We start from the raw sequence: 17,158 nt of genomic DNA, 5'->3' as shown, positions 1-17,158 counted from the left end.
TAGTAATGAGAGAAAGAATAGCTAAATAAGGCTAATCACGTATGACTTGGCGGAATCTTGTTACCAATAATATGGGTAGGAATCAGCATTGGCCTAATTTTGACTTTTCTATAAATAAAGTGATGTACTTTACACAGCAGAATATATTTTAAAGTATATACAGCTCATATTCTAAGCAGCATTTCCAAATCAGAGTTCCACCAGAAAATTAAGCCCTACAAAATATTATACAAGTTAATACATTTTCCATTCTGCCAAGAATGGTACAGAGCTAGTCCATTTTGATGCAAAGGAAAGAAGTTAATTCATCATATACAACTGATGCCTTGGAGTAGTACAGTTTAATTTACTTTGGGGATGTATTCAGAGGGGCTATACTTAAGCAAACCTTTTCTTTTATAATCCTTTCTGTCGTAAGTTTAAGTTTCTTCAAAAACAATACAAAGATAGTAATTCCTTATGGCTTTACATATAATAATGGAATGTGAAATAGAATCAGTTTAAATGATCTTTATGTAAATACTAAACACTGTCATTTAAAAAATATAGTTAATATACACACTTAAAAACTTAAAAACATTGCTTATTTTTAAATAATCTATAGTCTTCACAGTTTCTTTGAAGTATATGTTAATTTATTGTATGCAGTATTTCATTATTCACTTGGAAGTTATTTGTCAGGTATTTCTACATCCCAAGGCACAAAATAATCTAAGTGATTTATCTAATGCAACTGAGATTCTATTTCACTGAATCTCTAAGATAACATAAAAGATATGACATCATTATTTTATATACCACTAAGAAAAAAGCACTGCTGATTATGTATAATGCAATCTGATTTCAAAGGTCTTAAAATGTGAAAAATCTATATTACTAAATTAAAATATATACATATGTATATCAATGTATATATGTACGTGTGTGTGTATATATATATATACATGTATATATATACTGTCGATGCCCAAATAAGAAGCTAGGTCTCCTGACTCCTAGTCCAATGCTCTTTTCTGCTAGTCACTACAATAACTAGGAACTGAATCAGTAACGATAAATATGTTTGGTTTCATCACTTTCTCTTAATTTGTATTTTTGAGATGGTCTATAATATCAAAAGATAAATACACTGGGTTTTTACTGCAGTTTTTTTGTTGATTGTTTTTGGACAATAGAATAATCTGTAAGCACAACATGAAATATACAAATTTCTGGAGAATTTCTGGCACCTAAGGAAGAGCTTACTATAGTAAGTAAATGAACTTTGGGGGAAATATTAAAACACATAGATCATACTCATATATAGTACTATTACCTTTGCAAGTGGTATGTCCCTTGTATTAGACTGCTGGATGAGACCATACCTCCTGGCGCTCAGGACTTTGTTTAACCCCCTCTCACGTTCTCTGGTCTTGGCCAAATGACTTGTTTAGGTCGACAGGTTATTACTAAGTGTGATGCAAACATGCTTGATAAAAGTCTGCACAGTGGAACTTTTCCCCTGGCACGCTCGCTCTTGGAAGCAGTGACTATGCAACACTGAATGATGAGGAGAAAAGTAGAGAGAAACGCCACCCCTGAGAGGGCATCTCATCCATTCCCGTCCGAGCTGAGGGTCCAGGCGAAGGGAGCCCTTTAAATGACCTCAGCCACAATGAGCAGAATGGAGGCACCACTGTGCACGATTAATCCACAGAATTTTGAGAAATAAACTGTAATTGTTTTAGGCCACTAAGCTTTAGGCAGTTTGCTATACAGCAAGAAATAGGTGAAACAGAAGTTTATTCTGAAAACTAATGACTTTTCAAGTCCATCAGTACCTCAAAATGCTCCTTGATAATGTAGGCATTTGCAATTTTAGCCTTGATTCCTTCATAATCTCCAACATCACTAATACAGATTGCATACCACTAAAAACAGAAGAAACAAAGGTGTAAGAATACTAATATTCAATAATATCCCATTCAATACCAGGTTGCAATTCCTCAGTAGTTATTCTCATTTAACAAAAAGATGAGCACAAAACCTGTAGTGAATATACTAGAATATACAAAGAAGAAGTAGACACAGCCCTTAAGGAACTTAAGTTAGGACATGTTTATAGAGAACTATAATGTAAGACAGAGGTTAGTGGATCTCTGAGAAAGTTACCAACACAATGGGGATATAATGATTCATACTTAAGTATGAATATAAATTTAGAAAAATGTGCAATTTAATAATTATCATTTCATTTTATCAACCTATTTTCTGGGAACTGTTTATTTCACAGCCACAGTGCTATAGTAATAACAGCCATATTTGTCAATCGTGACTTTGTCCTCATGCCCACAGCTGGACAACAAACCCAAACTGAGACAATCTGAGTTTCTTCTCTAAGAACTGAAACCAAATATCCAAGCTTCATAAACCTAGGCGCTGGGGAAAGTCAGATTCAGGACAAGAAATGCAAATCAAAACTACAGTGAGGTGTATCACCTCACACCAGTCAGAATGGCCATCGTCAAAAAGTCTACAAACAATAAATGCTGGAGAGGGTGTGGGGAAAGGGGAACCCTCTTGCACTGTTGGTGGAAATGTAAATTGATAACAGCCACTATGGGGAACAGTATGGAGTTTTCTTCAAAACTAGGAATAAAATGACTGTATGACCCAGGAATCCCACTACTGGGCATATACCCTGAGGAAACCATAACTGAAAAAGACACATGTATCCCAATGTTCACAGTAGCACTATTTACAACAGCTAGCACATGGAAGCAACCCAGATGTCCATCGACAGATGAATGGATAAATATGTGGTGCAGATATACAATGGAATATTACTCAACCACAAAAAAGAACAAATCTGAGTCAGTTCTAGTGAGGTGGATGAACCTGAAGCCTGTTATACAGAGGGCAGTAAGTCCAAAAGAGAAAAGCAAACCCAGCGTATTAGCCCATATACACAGAAGCTAGAAGACTGGCACTGATGAGCCTATGTGCAGGGAAGGAACGGAGGTGCGATGTAGAGACTGGACTTATGGACAGAGTGGGAAGGAGACAGTGGGATGAACAGAGGAAGCAGCATCAACACACACCCACTACCATGTGTGAAACCACCTGACCGGAATGACATGTATGACATACGCTCAACAGCAGCTGAACAAATACCCCTTCATGTGAAAAAAGAACATTTACAAATATGGGCCATATTCTGGGCCGTAAAACAAGTCTCAACAAATTTAAAGGTCCTGTATGTTTTATTCTTAATATAAACAAGAAACGGCAGTGGTGGGGATCAGGGCAGATGGAACCATCCCCTAAAGGGAGCATTTGCAAATGCGTGAAGACAGAATTCAGCTGTCACAATGACTTGGGGGCTCCCCTGGGGACAGTCTAACACGGTAAAGTAAGGTCCTGATCCAAAATATCAATAATGTCCCTTGACCTCCCCACTGTGTCCATTGAAAAGATTATTCTAAACCAGTCAGGAAATCCAGGAGTCACATGTAAAAAGTTACACTAGGTCTCTGCTGTCCAGCTGCTATACTCCTATCCCCACATGAGACAGAAATAAAATGTGAGGAAAATGAAAATTGTCCCACGTTTTTACAACTAGAACTAGAGATAGAGGTAACTGATGGAACTACTAACGCTTCAGTTTAAAAATAAGCCTTCACGTAAGTAATTTATCAAGCACACTAATGAAGCTAGAGTAGATGTTCAAGAACACAACAAAAAATACCACTTGTTTTTGAAAAAAAAGTTTATAAAAATAAATTTCTTCCCTACTTCTTTAAAAGAGAGCTATTTCTTTCCTATGTAAGTTACATATAACAGATAAGTATAGACCAATGTCCATTTCAATACATGCTAACAGTCTCATTACTGTAAGCACCTCACCTTATGGGCCGCAAAACTGGATTCATTTTTCTCTAGTGCCCTTTTCGCATACTCTAGGGCTTCATATACCAAGAACTTTTTCTCCTCTTCCGAGGTTCCACGAAGCTGAGCTACATCACGTGATGCCCGTGCCAAACGCCACAGTAACTCTGCATCTTCACTGACGTGAAATAAATATGAAACAACAACCATTTAGCTCACATTTTCACGGTTAAAGGTCATATCACTAACGAATACATATGGTCTTTCAGGTCAGTGAGGATATTGCAAGCAACATAATATCGAAATCCACGATTCATGATGTTAAATTTATTATTTTCTGTCACACAAATCTATATGTGCTAAAATTTCCTCCAAAATATCCAATATTATATACAAACATTAAGTTACCTGTAATATCTAAAATACTAATTTCCTTAGAAAATATCTTTATATTTGAATTCTCTAAACAATTTCCCTACAAAATTCAATATATAACTTGACATTTGAGTTCAGTGGCACTGTGCTTCAGACAACTCACTAACTGGTTCAGACAGTACTATAAATATATTAATTTATAGACAAGGTTATGTACTATAAAACAAAATGCTATATCCATAGCTCTAAATATAGTACCTGGCATACAAAAATATATATGATAAATACTTGTTAATGAATGATGATTAAATATAATGTAATCTCAAAATAAATCCTATCTTTGAATATTTCACCCATACCATGATGCATGGAATATTTAAAGCAAGGGCTCTGGACTCCTTGAAGAACTGCCGTTTAAATAAAATTATAAAAGATTGAAATGTCTAATAAATAGAACAAATCGTGTGTGCATGCTCAGTTGCTCAGTCATGTCCAACTCTTTGCACTCCCATGAACTATAGTCTGCCAGGGTCCTCTCCATGGAATTTTCCAGGCGAGAACACTGGAGTGGGTTGCCATTTCCTCCTCCAGGGGATCTTCCTGCCCAGGGATCGAACCCACGTCTCTTGTGTCTCCTGTATCAGCAGATGGATGTTTTACCACTGTGCCACCTGGGAAGCCATTTTAATAAAAATTCCTTTTATTAAATGCTTCTCTTTCAACCTAGTAAGTTATATTTTAAAACAAAAATAGTATTCACATAAAATTGAGTGAAACTAAAGGTAGGGACTGCCCTGGTGGTCCAGGGGCTAAGAATCCACCTGCTGATGCAGGCCACATGGATTTGATCAGTGGTTCAAGAAGATCCCACACGCCGTGGAGCAACGAGCACACACACCTGGAGGCCATAGCGACGTGCACACACCCGGAGGCCATGCTCCTCAGCAGGAGGAGGCACCTCAGAGAGCAGCCTGTGCACAGCGACCAGAGGCAGCCCATGGGCAGGGACGAAGGCCCGGAGCCAGCCCACGGGCAGGGATGAAGGCCCGGAGCCAGCCCACGGGCAGGGATGAAGGCCCGGAGCCAGCCCACGGGCAGGGATGAAGGCCCGGAGCCAGCCCACGGGCAGGGATGAAGGCCCAGAGACAGCCCATAGGCAGCAATGAAGGCCCGGCTCAGCCAGAGACAGTTAAATACATAAATCAAAGTAAAATCTAAAGAGACAATCATTAAAAAGAGAAACAGAGGGTAAGTAGCAATAGCATATCTATAATCCAGTGAATACAGAATACCCTCCTGACAGCCTCCCTGGTGGCCCAGTGGTAAAGAACCGCCTGCAATGCAGCAGAACTGGGTTCCACCTCTGGGTCAGGAAGACTCCCTGGAGGAGGGAATGGCAACCCCCTCCAGTGTTCCTGTCTGGAGAATCCCGTGGACAGAGGAGCCCGGCGGGCCACGGTCCATGGGGTCAGCAACAGTCGGACATGAGTGAACCACAGAACCACCACCACCTTTAGCTTACGTTGCGATCACTGAAGTGACCATAAAATGCCAAGCCAACCACCTCAAGTTACTGAGGGGACGAAGGAAAAGGAAAGTTGGATCCTATAGATATTTAGGAAGTGAAATTGACGGGTCTTCTGGGGAAAACTGGTTTGGGGAAACCTAAGAAAGTTGGTTGAAAATGGCTCAATATTTTTAGTTCAGTAGATGAGGTGGATCAATGATCTGGAAATGCCATTTAGCCTGATTTGACTTATTTTATTGGGCTGAGTCTCCTCATTCCATCTCCATTCTCCCCCACAAAATGAGTATACATTAAGGTGCTGGACTAAGCATGCATGCTAATATTAAAAACAGGAACAGGAGGTATTTTTAGTTTCTGAGACTGTGCTTTACAAGGATACGTAGGTATTATTCAAAGGTGACAAAAAAATCCTAGTTCATTCAGATCTTATAGCAATAAGAAATTAACTCAGAAGAAATGACAAATATACAACATAGATAAAGAAAATAAATGTCTATTCAATGACTACTTTGTATTCAAAGCAAAGTAACAAAGAAAAAAATGTCAACATTACCTAGAATGAGTAAGTAGAACCACCTTTTCTAAATCAATGAAATATATGTAGCACTTTTGAGTCACTTAACATAAGAAAAAAAATACTATTAATTAAACTCTAAGAAATATTACTTTGAAGTAAAATCTTTTAAAAACTATAAAAATTCCAAGCACCAAGAATATTTTAATTATTAAATAACAGAAAATTTCAGTCAACAGCAAACCTTGGCCTATGATACGTAACCCACCTTTCCTTGTACTGGGTTAGCAACTGGTAAAGTTTTTCTGTTTCTCCACTTTCATATAAGTAGTCTGCTTGTTCAAGGACTTCTTCAATTTTGAAGACTATAAAGAAAAAAGACAAAAAAAGTAAGTCTTCTCAAGCCAGTTGGCAATAATTCTAAGACACAAGAACACTTTTACATAGAAGCAAAAGAAATCAGATATAGAAATCACCTATAAAGATCAGAAATTCTGAACATCAAAATGTGAAGTATAGTAGAAATAAGTATGAAGCTATTACACATAATACTTAGTATTTATTTACTTAATGAATATTAATATTCATATTACTTAATATTCATTTATTAAAACCTTCAAAAATAAAAAATTAGAAAACTTACTCTAGTACTAACTAAATATGACACAGTTCAAAAAATGAAAAAAGTAACTCCCTGTGAGGAATTTATGTCGCCCTTGCCTTCCACTCAGAGCCTTTGTTATTGCTGCTGCTGTGCTGCGCTCAGTCATGTCCGACTCTGAGACCCCAGGGACTGCAGCCCCCCAGGCTCCACTGTCCATGGGATTCTCCAGGCAAGAGTACTGGAGTGGGTTGCCATTTCCTACTCCAGGCTCTACTGTGTACATAGATACACCCCCCCCACACACACACACACAAACACACACACACACACACACACATATGAAAGTGAAAAGTGAAACTGTTGCTAAGTTGTGTCCAACTCTGCAAGGCCATGGACTGTAGCCCGCCAGCTCCTGTATCCATGGAATTCTCCAGGCAAGAATACTGGAGTGGGTTCCCATTCTCTTCTCCAGGGGCTCTTCCCAACTCAGGGATAGAACCTGGGTCTCCTGCATTGCAGGATTCTTCATCTGAGCCACCAGGGAATATATATATATATATATCAGACTGACATTCAAACATAGTAAGTTATTAACAAAATATAACAAATACAAATAACTCTTAAGTGTTCCCGATGTTTAGCTTAGGCTTACCTTTGGCTGCAGCATGAACCAAAACAGCCTGGGAAATGACTTGATAAGTTTCAAAACCCAAATAAGACAGGGCAGAAAATAATAGACTTCTTTTGAAAGTTCCTGAGTTTCCCATCACCTATGGAAAGAATTATGATCAGGGTTGTGAAAAAGAAAATTTGAACAAACTGCTACCACAAGCAAAGATTACATCAATTTTTTTCCACCCTCAAAGCAATCAATCCTAAGAGTATTAGAAGTGCAAAATTTACTTTGACAAAAATAATTTCACTTTGACAAAATTTTTACTTTGTCAAATTCTTCTGTAAAACTATTTTACATAGCTTCTTTATAGAGAGAGTATATCATGTTAAGGAAAGATTCTTAGCAGCTAACGATGGTAGCTTGATGTAACAATCTCAGTTATCCAGGTAAATGCTAGATCGGAAGATCTACATTCTATTTGAAGAAGCATGGATATTATAATTTCATGAAACAAAATAAGAGACACCAGTATATAATCAGTATCAACCTTAAGAATAGACAAGATGAAGAATATTAAACACGGCAATTATATATAAATACCATACATGGCTTTAAATAAAGCTACCTTCAAAAGTGACCCATAAACTTTTAAAATAAACAATGAATAAAATAAAAAGCATATCCAAACAGATTTAGAAATTCACTGTCATAATTATGGGCAGAATTCTCAAGACTAACGGCAAAGGAATATATGGATATCACTACAGAAATTCTTCTCTTTTCCCATGACACTTTTCCTTTCACATAGCATCTATTTTTTCCTTGTTGTCAATTTATTACCATTTATATAGAAACAAGCTATCCTAGCTTTGTCAGCTGTAACTGTTCGCTTCTTAAAAACAAAACAAAAAGCTTCCTTTTGACTTCACATCTCCCTGCAATCTCATTTTTCAAATTCTCTTTTCAGCAAAACTCTTTTAAAAAGTTGTCTGGAGCTCTGTCTCTATTTCCTCTCTTCCCATTCTCTCTTGAAGTCACACAAATCACACTTCTATGCCCACAACTCCACTGACTAGTATTCTAGTTAAGGCAAGCAAGGATGCTATTTCCTAGAAAATTCTCATCTTACTTGATCTATCAGAAGCATTTGACAGCTGTTCACTCCTTCCTTTTAAAATGTTGCTTTATTGAGAAATTGGACTTCCCTGGTGGCTCAGACAGTAAAGCATTGTAGTGGGAGACCCGGGTTCAGTCCCTGAGTCAGGAAGATCTCCTGGAGAAGGAAACGACAACCGACTCCAGTATGCTTGCCCAGAAAATCCCATGGACAGTCCATGGGGTCGCAAAGAGTCAGACATGACTGAGCGACTTCACTTATTGAGAAATAAGTGATATAAAACTGCGTCTGTGTAACATGCATCATATGTGAAGGATACATGTAAACCTGTAAGACCACCCCACAATCAAGATAACGAGCACATCTATCAACCCCAAGTTTCCTCACGTGTTTCTTTCCTAAACTCTCCTCGGCTGCGCTGGGTCTGAGCTGCAGCACGTGGCACCTTCTGCTGCGGTGCCAGTCTTCTCTCGAGTTGTGGCTCACAGGCTCAGCTGCCCTTCAGTATGTGGGATCTCAGTCCCCAACCAGGGATCGAACCCATGTCCTCGGCACCGGAAGGCGGATCCCTAACCCCTGGACCCCCAGGGATGGCCCCCTCATGTCTGATTCATCCAGCTCCCTTTTCTTCAGTACTTGCTGTGTTCTCTCACCCTTGAGACACTCTCCGCTTGGCTCTAAGAACACTACTCTCCTGAATTCACTCCTGTTCAACAGGTGCCCCTTCTCTTTTGCTGGTTCCTCATCTCCAAAACCTCACTGCCCCAGGTGTGTCCTGTGCTAAATCCCGGAGCTTCGCTCCTCTATTCACATCATTTTGGTTTATGGCTTTAAATGCCATCAACATGCCAAAAACATGCCAATTTAATAAAGCCGAGAGGTCTCCTCCTAACTTCAGAATCATACATGCACCTGCCCAAACGTTTACAGCCACATACAGCCTAGCAGGCGCCTCGAGCACCAGCCTCGCTTTCCCCTTCTTGGGAAATGGCAACTCCATGCTTACAGTTTCTCAAGTTGAAAAAACAAACAAAACTTCCTCACAGCCCAAAGCCGAACCATGTTTTAGCTTCTCACAAGTATCTGGGGTAAGAATGAGGAATTCAACATACTACAGTTTGCTGAGTGCTTTATTTACTTTCTTAAGCTTGAATATTCAAGATACCAAATACAACTGGATTCCAAACAAACCAACAGCAAAGCAGTAAAACCGAATTTGACACAGTCACATTCTTTCATTGAATGTTCTGAGTTTACTCACAGTTACCAAAGAGAAGCAAGAGGCTCCGGGACCACAGCAGATGGGGTGGGCGTGTGCCTGCTGAAGTACAGGGAGGAGAGGCGAAATACTAACATTTCCAGTAAGCCCTCAGGTTCAACTACTGTTCTGGCAGGTGTATCACCTAGAAGAAAAGACTGCACCGATTAGTACAGCTTGAGGAAACCATATATGTAGGGTGTCTGGCGCCCCTGCTGATACGATGCTCAGTAAACGACAATCCTGGCTTTCTTAGAGGGGAGAAAAAACACTGTTGGGCAGCTGGCATTTCTATTCCTTATTCTACCTTAATGACATGACAGCTGACCAGTGGAACTTTGACATCAGTTCGGTTAAGGTGAAAGAGCTCTCTGCTCACTTCCGGGAAAGTAAACAAAAATCATGTTTCTAGAACTCAAATAGTCAACTGAAAGAATCAGAACTTTGTGACACCTCTGAGATGCTAAGAACTTGCGAGACTATCTGAGCTAGAATTTGCCATTTCACCTTGAACATTAGGCATTACTCAACACAATGTCTTTCATACAATGAATTCTGAAAAATATGTGTTGAAAAAAACGTTGAACAAAAGAAGCCAGCTATCTCTTAGACATGTCTTTTCTTCATTGTTGCTTATACTGTTTTCAAGCCAGAAGGAATTAAAAACTCCAGACCCATCACTAGATGGAAACAATGTTTCACCTTCATCTCCTGCTTTTTTCAAACTTACGGCCAGCTCCTCCTCCTCCTCTTAAACGCTGGACTGAAATTGTACCCTTTGGTCCTGTCCCAGGAAACAGCACCACCATCCACACTACTGGAGGAGACAGAACCCGGAGAATCATCCTTGACTTCTTCCTTTGAACTCCCTCATCAAAGCTGTCTTTCAGGTACACAGAGTTCACATCATTGACATCCTTTTACGGCATCCACTTATTTCCAATTCCAAGGCTACCACTAAAGTCCAAACCACCACAGCATACTCATCCTCCAGAGGGGATCTTTTATTTAGTTTTCAGCATCCATGCTAGCCTACCTACTCTTGACACTGGACAGTTATTTTTTAATTCAAATCTGAGCTTATGAATTCTCTGTTTAAACGTCTTTCAGAGTTCCCTATAACCTTTAGAATAAAATAAATACTTAACATGTCTACAAGGTTTTCAGAATTTAGTTGTGGTAAGCAGCTTTGAAAATGGTCCCCACTGGGTCCTAGTTCAAGATGGCAACCTAGGAGGATGCTGAACACACCTCCCACACAGACACACTAGACCTATCGCTACAGTTAGTAAAGAAAGGAAAGGTTTCTTCCTCTGAAAGAAATGCCCAAACTAGCTGAGTGACTCCTTCCTATCAGGCAAAGGAAGAAAAACCCACTTCAAAACAGGTAGGAAAGACTGAGACAAAATTTTCCCACAAACCACAGTTTTGGTGAGGAGGGAGGCAACTCACAACCCTGACCTTCTCTCTGAGGAGTGAAGGGCTTGAACCCCACACTGGGCACCCCAACTGAAAAGACCTATACCTGAGAAGTGAGCGCTCAAAGTACCTGGCTTAGAAAGGCAATGGAGCGCGGGTCTAGGACACGCAGAAGACTCAGCGCACTGAGAAACGGCTCCTAAGGGCTCACTCAAGCTCACCTACCCCCGAGTCCAGCACAGAGGCAGGCAGCCCTTCTGTGGTAGAGTCGTATCGGCTTACATTAAAACTTCAGCCTGAGGAGCAGGCATCTAATTTAACACGTGTCTAGGGGCCTAGAGTAACCACTTCAGAGAACTCAGGGGCCGGGCATGTCACCACACTCTCCCTTGGCCAAGCTGCAGGTAACCAGTATCTCCTCCAAGACCCTGTGCATACTGAAAGGGCCTCCCTGGAGGCTCAGACGGAAAGCGTCTGCCTGCAATGTGAGAGACCCAGGTTCAATCCCTGGGTCAGAAAGATCCCCTGGAGAAGGCAATGGCCATCCACTCCACTACTCTTGCCTGGAAAATCCCATGGACAGAGGAGCCTGGTAGGCTACAATGCATGGGTTCGCAAAGAGCTGGACACGACTAAGCGACTTCACTTTCACTGGTGGCTCAGACAGTAAAGGATCTGCCTGCAATGCAGGGGACCCAAGTTCGATCCCTGGGTCAGGACGGTCCCCTGGAGAAGGCAATGACAACCCACTGCAGTGTTCCTGCCTGGAGAATCCCCATGCACAGATGAGTCTGGCGGGCTGCAGTCCCTGGGGTCACAGAGAGTCGGGCCGACTGAGCGACTGACACTTTCACTTGGTGCTCCAGTCTATGCAGCTCCCACCAGGGGACACTCCTGGTTCTCTTGACTCTGATGGCCAATGAGGCTTACGTTCATGAGTTTCACAGACCTGTAACAAACAGAAAAACAGTTCTACAATGGCTAGCCTCCCTAACCCCCAGGGCACAGCACAGTTAAGTCATCTATATGTGAACCTTCAAGGAGCAAACTTTCAAAGACGTGAACGTGCACGCTCCTCCTAATCACCTAGGTTAGTTCACGTGTCTAGTGTACACTGTCACCTGCATGCATCCTCTGTAAGTGGCTGTGCTTTTGTGCACTTTACTGTCGAGTACTATACAGAGCACAGTAGTACAGTATCTTTATTTCAGGCCCAGGATGCTGGGAAGCAAGTGTAAAAGTGGCAGTCAAGTAGCTGGTACTGCTAAGAAACAGTAACGACAGAAACAAAGGTGAAAATAATTGAGAGGGGAGCAAGCCGAAAAGATAGGAGACATTGCTTGTTCTTAAAACATGAATCATTCCACACGATTTTAAAGCAGCAGCAGGATTCTAAAGAACAAGAACAAGATCACAGAACACACGAGGTCTGCTGTTGATGATGTCAACAGTAACACCAAAGAAGCGCAGAGTGTGATGGGGAAGACGGAGAAACTGCTTGGTTTGTGGATGCAGGATCAGCATCAGCCTTGAGTCCCACTAAGCTTAACACTGATGCAAGAGAAAGCTAAAACCCTTTATGAAGACTTGAAGCAGAAACACAGCGAAGAATCAGAGGACGCATCTCTTAATGCCAGCCATGGCTGGTTTCATCAGTTCAAGGCTAGAGCCAAATTTCACAACGTAAAATTAAGTGGTGAGGCAGTGAGTGCAGATAGAGTAGCTGCCCAGGAATTTCCTGAAATGCTCTGAGAAATTATTGATGAAGGTACGTATTTACTCAAGCAGGTTTTTAACGAGAATGAGACAAGCCTGTACTTGAGAGGATGCTAGACTGAAGTTATATCAGTATGGAGAAAAAATGATGTCAGGCTATACAGCATCAAAGGTAAGGTGAAGTTGCTCAGTCGTGTCTGACTCTTTGGCACCCCATGGACTGTAGCCTACCAGGCTCTTCCATCTGTGGGACTTTCCAGGCAAGAGTACTGGAGTGAGTTGCCATTTCCTTCTCCAGAGGATCTTCCCGACCCAGGGATTGAACCCAGGTCTTGAACCCAGGTCTTGCGCATTGTAGGTGGACACTTTACCGTCTGAGCCACCAGGGAAGTCTATATATAGCAACAAAGGACAGGCTAACTCTGTTGTGCAGTGGCAATGTTTAGGCGACATGAAGCTGAAGCCTTCCTTAGTTTATCATTCAGAGAGCCCAAGAGCCACAGAAAACATAGCCAAGGGCTCTCCTCCTGTTGCGTGGAACAGTAACCCCAAAACTTGGGTTACACAGGCCATGTTCCAGGACTTGTTTTTCCACCACTCTATCCTGGAGGTAGAGAAATACTGCTTGGAAAAGGACGCCCCATTCCACAAGGTTTTGCCGCTCAACAATGCTCAATGCCACACCCTATTCATGGACGACTTTCATTCCATGTACTGCATCTGCCACGAAATACTTCATTGCTCATCTAACTCATGTTAAGAGTGACTTTCAAGAAATATTATTCATGTCATACTTTATCGAATCAGGAACAACCTTGTAACAATCTTGGAAGGACTGTAACATTTACAAGGCATTAAAAAACATTGACTTTGCTTGGTGTGAGGTTATGGCCATCACCATGAATGAGGCTTGAAACAAGCACACAGTCTGTTCACAATTTTCTCAGTTTGTTCACAATTTTCTTGGATTTGAGAAAGTGGATGAGGAGTCCAAAGAGGTCTTCAGCAACTTAGTGACCCTCAGCAAGAAGCTGGAACTAGATCTGCAAAAAGGACTTCTTAACTGAACTCATGGCTGTGCAACGTGAGGAGCTTACTAATGATGATCTGATGGAACTGGAGGCCCAAAGAAAGGATGAAGAGAGACAAGTGAAAGAAGTAACTAAAGAACCAAAGAGATTCATGGTGCAGGAAACGGCAAGGGCATTTTCTTTATTTGAGGAGGCACTGTTAGTTTCTGAGGCACCGGACCTGAGTGCAGAATGGTACACAAAGGTTGCAAGAGCCATCAGAATGCAGTCCAGTGCTATTGTGTCATCTATGATAAGAAGAAAAAGACCTACTACTCAGACAGCACTGGATCGTTTTATCAAGAGGGTGGGTAGAATAGAATCCAGCAAGGAACCAGAACAGCAACATCAACATCAGGTGTGAGTCATATTGCAATTTGCCCTCCATCCCCTCTGCTGATGACCCTTCAGCTCTACGTGGGCTGTTCAGTCACTCAGTCGCAAACCCAAGGACCGCAGCACACCAGGCTTTCCTGTCCTCCACCATCTCCCAGAGCATGCTCAAGTTCATGTCCACTGAGTCAGTGATGGCATCCAAACATCTCGTCCTCTGTCGTCCCCTTCTCCTGCCTTCAATCTTTTCTGCATCGGGGTCTTTTCTAATGAGTCAGCTCTTTGCATAGGCGGTCAAAGTATTGGAGCTTCAGCAGCACTCCTTCCAATGAATATTCAGAATTAATTTCCTTTACGATTGACTGGTTTGAACTCCTTGCAGTCCAAGGGACTTTCAAAGTCTTCTCCAACACCACAGTTCAAAAGCATTAATTCTTTGGCGCTCAGCCTTCTTTATGGGCCAACTCTCACATCCATGCATGACTACTGGAAAAACCATAGCTTAGATTTTATGGACCTCTGTCGGCAAAGTAACGTCTCTGCTTTTTCATACGCTGTCTGGGTTTGTCACATCTTTTCTTCCGAGAAGCAAGTGTCTTTTAATTTCACGGCTACAGTCACCATCTGCGGGGATTCTGCAGCCCCGGGAAACAAAGTCTGTCACTGTTTCCACTGTTTTCCCATCTATTTGCCATGAAGTGATCAAACCAGATGCCATGATCTTCATTTTATTAATGTTGAGTCTTAAACCAGCTTTTTCACTCTCCTCTTTCACCTCCATCAAGAGGCTCTTTAGTTTCTCTTTGCTTTGCCATAATGGTAGTGTTCTCTGCATAGCTGAGGTTATTGATATTTTCTCCCAGCAATCTTGATCCCAGCTTGTGCTTCATCCAGCCCAGCATTTCCCATGTTGTACTCTGAATGTGAGTTAAATAAGCAGGGTGACAATATACAGCCTTGACGTACCTCCTTTCCCAATTTGGAACCATTCTGTTGTTCCATGTCAGGTTCTAACTGTTGCTTCTTGACCTGCACACAAGTTTCTCAGGAGGCAGATAAGGTGGTCTGTTATTTCCATCTCTCTAAGAATTTTCCACAGTTTGATGTGATCCACACAGTCAAAGGCTTTAGTGTAGTCAATGAAGCAGAAGTAGATGTCTTTCTGCAACTCTCTTGCTTTTTCTATGATCCAACGAATGTTGGCCATTCAATCTCTCATTCCTCTGCCTTTTCTAAATCTAGCCTGCACATCTGGAAGTTCTTGGTTCACATACTGTTGAAGCCTGGCTTGACGGATTTGAGCATGACCTTGCTAACATGTGAAATGAGTGCATTTATGCAGCAGTTTGAACATTTTTTGGCATTGCCCTTCTTTAGGACTGGAATGAAAACTGACCTTTTCCAGTCCCGTGGCCACTGCTGATTTTTCCAAATTTGCTGGCATATTGAGTGAAGCATTCTAAAAGCATCATCTTTTAGCATTTGAAATAGCTCAGCTGGAAATCCACCACCTTCACTAGCTTTGTTCACAGCGATGCTTCTTAAGGCCCACTTGACTTCACACTCCACGATGTTTGGCTCTAGGAGAGTGATCACACCACTGTGGTTATCTGTGTAATTAAGAGCTTTTTTGTACAGTTCTTCTGTGTGTTCTTGCCACCTCTTCTTAATATTTTCTGTTCCTATTAGCTCTACTATCGTCTACCTTTTCTCCTTCCTCCAGTCAGAAGCTCTTCTTGCCTGTTCACTCAATGCCAGCCCCCATATGTCCACTTCGGTACTGTACTACTGTACTTTTCAAAGTAAAATACTATAAGATTACAGATGTTTTATTTTTAACGACTTTTTAAATGTATTATTTGTGTGAAAAGTATTATAAACCTATTACAGGATAATACTATACAGCCAACACAGTACAAGACTGTGCTAGTTAGATACCTAGGCAAACTTTGTTGGACTTAGGAACAAACTGGACTTATGAATGTTCTCTCAGAATGGAGTTTGCTCATATGTAGAGGATCTACTGTACAGAGAAAACAGACCACACTTCCTTTCTGTGACAGAGGCCTATTAGTTTATCTTCAAAGCTAGGCCTAAGGGGAAGGTTGCTAATTAAACACATATATAAGGACCAGCTGTAATCCTCTCCAATCATAAGACCTCAGAAAAAGACCTTAATGAAATGGAAATCAGGGATTTATCTGACAGTGTACAAAATAAGCCACAAAGATGCTCACTGAGCTCAGGGGAAAAACAGATGAACAACTTCAGAATTTCAACAAAGGAAAAGAAAATGTAAGAAAGCAGCAAACAGAAATCAGAGATCTGAAGAATATAATAACTAAACTGAAAAATACAACAGAGGGTTTCAACAGTAGACTGGAAGACTGGAAGAAGGTATTAGCGAACTCAAAGGCAGGGCAATGGAACTCATCTAATCAGAGAAGCACAAAGGGGAAAACAAGAATACAGAAGAGTGAAGATAACTTAAGGGACTTAAGGGACAACATCAAGCACACCAATCTTTGTATTATAGGTATCCCAGAAGGAGAAGAAGGACATAAAACTTATTTGAATAAATAGTGGCTGAAAACTTCTTTTACCTAGAGAAAAAAACAAGTATCCAGATCCAGGAAACCCAGGCAATTAAAAAAAAAAAAAAAAGATGAATCCAAAGAGACCCACACCAAGACACATGAAAACGGAAGTGACGCAACAAGCAGGAGGCCTAAAAAGCAGCA

The 17,158-nt window shown here is 41.1% G+C and overlaps 1 protein-coding gene across 7 annotated transcripts in view; it reads right to left on the bottom strand.

Moving 5' to 3' along the window:
- The window catches only part of RMDN1 (regulator of microtubule dynamics 1), a 30,738-nt gene that overhangs the window by 8,053 nt on the left and 5,527 nt on the right, over window positions 1–17,158 (bottom strand). For 2 of the 7 annotated variants that reach the window (XM_027973248.2, XM_027973250.2), the window contains exons 2-5: window positions 7,541–7,658; window positions 6,553–6,649; window positions 3,886–4,045; window positions 1,821–1,910 (exon numbers count right to left, since the gene is read on the bottom strand). In XM_027973248.2, the coding sequence (XP_027829049.1) occupies window positions 1,821–1,910; window positions 3,886–4,045; window positions 6,553–6,649; window positions 7,541–7,658 (465 nt within the window). Of the gene's footprint in view, window positions 1–1,820; window positions 1,911–3,885; window positions 4,046–6,552; window positions 6,650–7,540; window positions 7,659–8,633; window positions 10,025–12,048; window positions 12,170–17,158 lie in introns of those variants that run through there. The other 5 variants (XM_060393974.1, XM_042254517.1, XM_060393975.1 and 2 more) reach the window with 5 other exon arrangements.

This window comes from Ovis aries, chromosome 9 (assembly GCF_016772045.2).
Source record: "Ovis aries strain OAR_USU_Benz2616 breed Rambouillet chromosome 9, ARS-UI_Ramb_v3.0, whole genome shotgun sequence".
Taxonomy (NCBI): Eukaryota; Metazoa; Chordata; class Mammalia; order Artiodactyla; family Bovidae; genus Ovis; species Ovis aries.
This window is presented reverse-complemented; position numbering and strand designations above follow the sequence as displayed.